This window comes from Oryzias melastigma, linkage group LG7, assembly GCF_002922805.2.
Source record: "Oryzias melastigma strain HK-1 linkage group LG7, ASM292280v2, whole genome shotgun sequence".
NCBI classification, from domain to species: Eukaryota; Metazoa; Chordata; class Actinopteri; order Beloniformes; family Adrianichthyidae; genus Oryzias; species Oryzias melastigma.
Window position 1 is genome coordinate 19080448 of NC_050518.1, and position 7507 is coordinate 19087954.

General features: G+C 46.0%; 2 protein-coding genes across 3 annotated transcripts in view; one reads left to right on the forward strand and one right to left on the reverse strand.

Annotated features, from left to right (window-relative positions):
* The window catches only part of ptpn22 (protein tyrosine phosphatase non-receptor type 22), a gene marked incomplete at its 3' end in the record, with an annotated part of 240451 nt that overhangs the window by 144519 nt on the left and 88425 nt on the right, over positions 1–7507 (forward strand).
* LOC112158957 (ral guanine nucleotide dissociation stimulator) overlaps positions 1–7507 on the reverse strand; it is a 79495-nt gene that overhangs the window by 50466 nt on the left and 21522 nt on the right. For both annotated transcript variants that reach the window (XM_024292680.2, XM_036212849.1), the window contains 7 exons: positions 5405–5709; positions 5234–5308; positions 4928–5121; positions 4658–4782; positions 4364–4579; positions 4142–4245; positions 3979–4063 (listed from right to left, as the gene is read on the reverse strand). In XM_024292680.2, the coding sequence (XP_024148448.1) occupies positions 3979–4063; positions 4142–4245; positions 4364–4579; positions 4658–4782; positions 4928–5121; positions 5234–5308; positions 5405–5709 (1104 nt within the window). The remainder of the gene's footprint in view (positions 1–3978; positions 4064–4141; positions 4246–4363; positions 4580–4657; positions 4783–4927; positions 5122–5233; positions 5309–5404; positions 5710–7507) is intronic.

Here is a 7507-nt window from a genome sequence, read left to right on the forward strand (position 1 = left end):
AATGGGCACCATCACACTTCTCCATTCCTCAGGCATCTTCTCACCACCTAAAAAAGACATGGCCAAACTCCGGCCCGCCCCCACGTTTGGTCCGGCCCGCTGAGCAACATCAGAAAGACATGATGTTTGTTTTCCATCTGGCCGCACAGATCAAGACCCACAAACGTAACTTTTAACTCTCCCTTCTGCAGTAGGGGTGTGCTAAAATATCCATATTGCGATATATCACAATATTTAGTCCTGCGATCAATTGTCAATGGGTTCTCACCAAGTATCGATCTTATATTTTAATTTAAGAGGCTGTTGCGCTCAGCATCTGAGCAGCGTGATAGAACTATTGAGCAGATGGGCGCGCTACGTCGAATTTCTAATAGCGATGCACGCACTTCATTCAGGAGAAGCACCGGCAAGATACGGCTTGGTGGCGCGTATGTAAAGCGCGTTTGTAATCCATCTGTAGAAGAGGCAGCCAGTAAGAAATGACGTCTGAGCGCTAGAATGACCACGATCACTTACTTCCTGTTTGGTGTGGGAACTAGGCGAGAGCTTCGCAGTTGTTTGTGTACACTTCAGGTACCGTCGGATTTTTCGTTTTCATGCACTTCCATGTTTAACCTGCTGGTGTACGGTGTAACTTTGGAAAATTTATGGTGTGAAGTTTTCAAATGAATGTAATTACTTTTTGCTAATGTTAATTTAAAGCAATTCTTAAATAAAAAACGTAGGATTTGATGCATGAACTTAAATAAAAATGTAATTAAAATAAAGTAAATGAATTCACTGTAAAATTAGGGAGGTTGCTAATTAATTGAAGCACTTAAAATTATATTAATTATTATTGATTAAAGTTTTTTATTGCTATTCTGTAATAGAATTTGAATTAGTAAATATTTATTGCTATTATTATGTGTGTTTTAAGGTTTTTACCTATTGACTGCTGACTGACCACATGGAAAATAAACAAAGATTGGAAAAATAATCTGAGTAAATCAGACTTTATTTTTGGATGCTCAGCCCTTTTCAAATGTGGGAAAAGTGCACAAAAAATTAGGAAACACTTGACAGAGGCTGTAAAACATTATATTCATCATCCTTTGGAGTGACGTTCCTTTGGAGGTAGATAGCTGTCGCCACTTGATTTATTTAATTTTTGTTCTGTTACAACAATTCTGCACTAAGTAGTAGCACTGCTGTTCATGTTTACAACGGAGTCTCCCACGATGAGCTGCTGCACAGGTCCGGTTCTCCCCGCTCTCTCTGGGTGACGAACAGCAGCCTCCGCAGGCTCAGGTGGAGAGATGAGAGCTCCAGAGAGATGTTTCCCGGCAGGCAGTGATCCAATACGAAGATCCACTTTTGGCATAGGATCCGCTGAAGCTGGTGAGCCGGAGAGTGCGGTGCGCGATCCCCTGGACAGCTCGCCCGAGCGTCGGGCCACGGCCTCGCGGAGCAGACGGCGGCGGCGTTTCCCTCTCGCGGCGGACACCGAAGAAACAGTGGAGGCCCCCGGCGGATTTAACCTTTATTTATCCAGGCAGGACAGATTAAGAACAGGAGGCCCCCGGCGGAGGCGCCGTGACTCCAGGAAGAAGCGCGTCCCGACCAGGCTCCACCAAGGCAGGCTCCGAAGCAGTAGCAGACGCCGTTTGATCCGGACAGGAGGAAGCGGGACCTGTCGCTCCGCAGAGACCCGCGGCAGAGCCGGATGTCACGGTAGGAACTCCACCTGATCTCGGTCCCGGTGGGCCCACTCGCGTCGCTGACGCCACAATGAGGCCTACAGCCAGCGGAGCAAAGCGGTTAGAGAGCGCTTTTCCGAGCTGGCAGTCACAGGTTTAGATCCACCGTTCCTCCGGCCACAACGTGTCACCTCAGCCCATGATTGTTTCGGCGTGGAGGAGAGGGCTGGAGCCCTGGGTCCAGCGTCGGTTTGGTTATCATGGAGGTCCAGTGGACTCCTGGCTTCAACTGCGGAGCTGGTGTTGGTGGTGCTTGGAGCCGCATCTGTCCGCTCCCATCCGTTGTTATCACGGCCACATATTTGAACAATATTGCTCCATTGAACGATTTGACAGCTGCAGGTGTTGAATGTACTTGGGTTGTGAAGCTGAAACAGAGAATTTTCTCTATGAAGTTTTGTTTTTCCTTGAGCTCCAGTCTCAGCTTTTGGACAGTGGCTTGAAGTTGGCGGTGTCCTGAGTTGCAGTTCTCACACATGGGAGTGCAAACTCCGGGCGGTAGAGCGTCAGCGTCAGCCATCTTGCTCATCTTGCATTATCTCTGAAAACTTAAAAAAGCATGGTATGGCCCCTATAAAGCGTAAGCCAACAGGAAAATTGGAGGCAGACTCCACTCTCAGCCTAGATTAAAAAAAAAAGCTAAAAAAGGGGCCAGGGTTAAGAGAGACTACACTGCGTCATCAGTGATGGAAAGAGATCCACAGTAAAGTGATGCAAGTTTTGCCCATTTATTGTATATTGCAATATAGTGTAATATGTATATAGTGATAATAATATAGGTCTTTGGTTTCACCACAAAACTTTCTGTGGAGCTTGAGGATTTTTCTCTATATTATAATGCCCGACGGCATGGCTACAATATGAGCGTAAGAAAATAAATCTACAATGCCAGCCAGTGACAGGGGATACAAATTCTGGCAGGGGATACATATCTTGGTTCAACACCAATTGAGGGTTTGCAGGACCGAAGGGGACCCGTGTCTGAGAGTGGTAATATGCCACTGGCATCATAACTAATAAACTGGCTAACGTATTAAGCTAACAATCCCAAGTGAAGCCATTGCAAATCCACCACCAGTCAGGAGTTCACTGGATTCAGTGCTATTTGCACGCAAAAACTGTTGTTTAACTTCGAAGACCATTGGAAAGTTGTTCAAGCCAGTAGATTTTTGACGACCAAAGGCAATACACCTACATACCATGCTAAAGAGAGTCATGCTACATCCAACACAATAACAACCGACCGTTACAGAATCAAAGGTGGGGCTAGGCTTTTCTACTGGAGCTGCAGAGTATGATGACGTGAAACTTCTGAAATGACATGAGAAACTACTTCACCAATTACAAAAGTCAGCTCTAGCACATTTTTCAACCTGTAGGGGGCAGCACATAGACAATTTTTGACTATATTTTCAGGAATTAAATCAAGTTTATTTTAAATTATCAAAAATGTGGCAAGGCCAAACACACAGCATTTTTAAAGCCCCATTTACAGAGGTCAACAGTAAAAAAGTCGATTTAGTGCTTGGTTACCCTTTAAAACCAACATTATTCTGCATTTCAAAGCAATAAATACATAGTTTCCGAATTATATTGTTACTACACTATTAGTGGGGCTGCACGGTGGCGCAGTGGTTAGCGCTCTTGCCTCACAGCGAGAAGGTCCCGGTCCAAATCCTGGCTGGGGGATTTGGGACCTTTCTGTGTGGGTTTTCATCGGGGACTCCGGCTTCCTCCCACCATCCAAAAACATGCTTCATAGGTTAATTGGTAACTCTAAATTCTTCCTAGGTGTGAATGTGAGAGTGAATGGGTGTGATTGAGGCCCTGCGACAGACTGGTGACCTGTCCAGGGTGAACCCCGCTTTCGCCCATCAGCAGCCGGGTTAGGCTCCGGCACCCCCGCGACCCCGAAAGGGATAAAGCGGTCAAGAAAATGGATGGACTACACTACTATATTTATAAAGGTCATGAATCAGCAATCTTGGACACTGTGAACATTTGCACTCATATTTTTGAGAGCAGATTGCGACAGATTGCGACTTCTTACAGTCCTGATGGGAACAGAATCCACGATCATCCAATCTTCCAATCAGAGATTGACCATTCTACCACTGCCCCAGACATTGTCAGACATTTCTATGCCATTAAAACCTCTCTCAAAGCAAAACTCTGCCCTCCCACCTTCTTCACCCACCCACTTCCACCACCACCACCAAAAGAAGCAGAGGAGGCTCACCTTTACCAGCAGCTCCCGGCTGATAGAATAGTTGTTGTCATCGGAGAAGATTTCTGAGAGCTCGCGAAAAGTTCGAAAACTCTCCCTTCAGGAAGATGCACAGATTAAGAAATTAAAAGGACACAGTTGGCCCAAAGCTGTTAAATCCTGAAATACGTCTCACCTTGATACCTCCTCCCAGGTTCTCTTCAGTCTGTGGATGGCATTGCACTGCAGGGCAGAGAGGATGGCCCGTAAGGAGGAGAAATTCTTCAAGATGCGGCACTCCTGCATCACAAACAGACAGCCTTAGGTCTTTTGCAGCACCCTAATAAACCTTTATGAGGAAAATTGAACAAAAAGTGGAAAAAGTGTGCATCCAATGGGATTAAGAAAAGTTTCTGACTCGTGCCACATCAATCCACCGCTCCAGCAGCCTGGCCCTCTGGCTGGCCTTCAGTGAAGGGTTGTTCAGGCAAGTGGCAATTGCACAGTTTGTAACAGAGTTGAACTGGGCCACAGTGGCTCTGATGGTGGGAGCCAGATGCTCCTTCCCCTTCTTATCCCGCTGAGACCAGATCGCACCAAGGCAGTGATAGGGCACCACCTTTTTAAAGAGGTCCTGCAGAAAGATATATGTAGCAATGCTGTCTAGTAATGTCTCTTTAAAACTTGACAAAAGAGTCAAAAAAGTCCTTACAGCATCCATGAGAGTGAACTGCTCTGCCACCATGATGGGGTCAAAGGACATGAAGCTGAAGACAGGAAGCTCGTCCTCAAAACCACTCTCTTCCTGCGTGGCAAAAGGGCAGCCCATGTGCTCCCCTAAAGAGACAAGGTAACAGACATTTTCCACACCAGCTGAGTACCCCCATGTTCCCACTCCTATTCAAACAGGATGAATTCAAATAGCCCATCCATTGAACTTCCTCTGGTGCAGCCACAAACAATCCCTGTCCTGCCTGCATACCATTAGAGTCAGGCTCAGACTGCTGTCGACGCTGGAAGTGGGCCAGCAGATTACAAGCACGGCGCTCCAAGTCTGAGCCAGGAAAGTGGAGGTGCAGGTAGGAGAGGAGCTGGTGTAGACATTCATGGTTTGGAGGGGTCCAGAAGTCCTCTGAGTACTGATCTAGCCATGCACCCAGGATGGATGAAATGGTACTGAAACGAAAGAACAGATTAATTTTGGTTTATCAAAAGAAATGTCAGAGCAAACAATGGCTTTAGCCTACAGAGAAATGAACTGGACATGTTGACACAAAAGCAGACTCACTTTCTAAGCTCTATGCAGTTGTCCTGGGATGCTTTGAGTGCAGGGCCAGCAGGCACGTTTGGAAGTTTGGCATATCTAGAAACAAACACACTCCATCTTTAATTAAAAAAATATATCTTTCAGCTTTGCAAACTGAACATATTCATCCTTGAACTTTGATCAAAGCTTCACCTGTGGAGGAGGAGGTCCAGCACCTGTCTAGTAGTCGCAAAGGTGCGGTAGGTACACAGGAAGATAGTGACGTATGTGGAGTCTTTGCCCCTGAATGCGGATAACATATACTCCACCAGCCTCTCCAGTGTGCCCGCCTTGATGGTTCGCACCTTGCAGGTTTCATAGAGGTTTAGAGCAGAGTCCGTCTCCACACCCAACCAGCGCTGCCCCTTGTTGGCAGACTGGTGAAGTTGCACCTTCCTCAGTGTGATAGTGAAGACGGCGTCCTCTTCAGTTTCCTCTCCAATCTCCTGTGTCGAGCTCTGCAGTGGAAGCACGTTAAGTGCAAATGTAAAGTAAAAAAAATGACTATTTTTTACTAAGGCTGACTATGTGTCAGTCTATGTAAAGTGCCCCCCCCCCCCCCCCCCCCACCCCACCCCACACACACACACACACACACACAATACACCATGTAAGGATGTGTTCAGTGATGAACTAGGAGAGCTTCCCATCACTTGTTCAATGACAGTGGACCCAAACGTTCAGCCAGTGGTGAGACCAGCACATCATATACCTGGTGCAATGCAAGACAGAGGCAAAGCAGAAATGGAGCACCTTCAAAAGTTGGCATCATAACTGCAAATTTTCATCTATTCAGTAAATAGACATACACATAGCAATAAACGTTATATTAAAAAGTAAGAATCGTGGTTTCTATTCGTGAATCGTTGAGCTTGATTAATGAATCAGATCGCTAGCTAAGCAACGATCCACAGCCCTACTCAAACCATGTTTGAAAAAACTCCCCAGTGATGGCTTATTATGATATTAATGAGCTTGTCACACTGACCTGTAATCTTCTCGTTATGAGCTGGGAGAAGCTTGCATGCAAAAATAACAGACCTACTGCTTTTTCTTATCGCATTCTTAGACACAGATTGAGAAGGAGCTTCTAGCGGTCGTGAAGGGTTAGGGTTAGGTAACTTGTTAAAAACGATTTTATTTTACCAATATAAGATTGTCTCATTTAAAAAAATTCATACTTGAACAAAATGTAACCAACAAATCAATTATTGATGCTAAATGGGAAACAAATCACTTTGAAGCTCCATGCAAAAGCTTCAAGTGAAACATTTTGAGAGGGAGACAGTTTTTACAAAACAAAACTTAAACTTGTGACTGACTCTCTGCACATGCTTACTTGCATGCGCTTTGCAGCTCTACTTTTCTCCTCCACTCCCCAGGAGTTGCTCTCATGTGCAGTGTTCAGCAGCACAAAGAAACACCAGCGAAAGAACCCACTTCTAATACACAGTTCCAGAACTCCCCTTGTCCACAGTGGCAGCTGACATTTGTGAAAGGCATTGCAAACACCATCAGGTGCTTGTTGATTCATACTCGGGCTGGTTTGAAGTTGACATCATATGCCACTTGAAATCACCCGCTTCCATCTGCAAGTTAAAGAGACATTTTGGCGTTCCCCACCTTCTTCTCACAGACAACGGGACTGCATACACAGCCAGATGTTCAAGGATTTTACAAAGCATTGGGATTTTACTCAAATTAAGATAAGAGATAGTCCTTTATTCGTCCCATGGTGGGGAAATTTCAGGGTTACGGCAGCATTACAGATAGAAAAATTTGACAATTTACATATTTACAAAGAGAACAACTTTATAGTGCGGATATAAAAATACAAAAAAGAAAAAGGAAAAGAGGAAGCAATTGCACCGTGGATATGATTAATGTTACTGAAATTGCACAACATATTTAAAGTCCATCCATCCATCTTCCTCCGCTTCATCTGGGACCGGGTCGCGGGGGCAGCAGTCTAAGCAAAGATGCCCAGACTTCCCTCTCCCCGGCCACTTCCTCCAGCTCTTCTGGGGGGACCCCGAGGCGCTCCCAGGCAAGCCGAAAAACATGGTTTCTCCAGCGTGTCCTGTGTCTTCCCCTGGGCCTCCGCCCAGTGGGACATGCCCGGAACATCTCACCAGGGAGGCGTCCAGGAGGCATCCGGATCAGATGCACGAACCACCTCAACTGGCTTCTCTCGATGCGGAGGAGAAGCGGCTCTACTCCGAGCTCTCTCCGGGTGACTGAGCTCCTCACCCTATG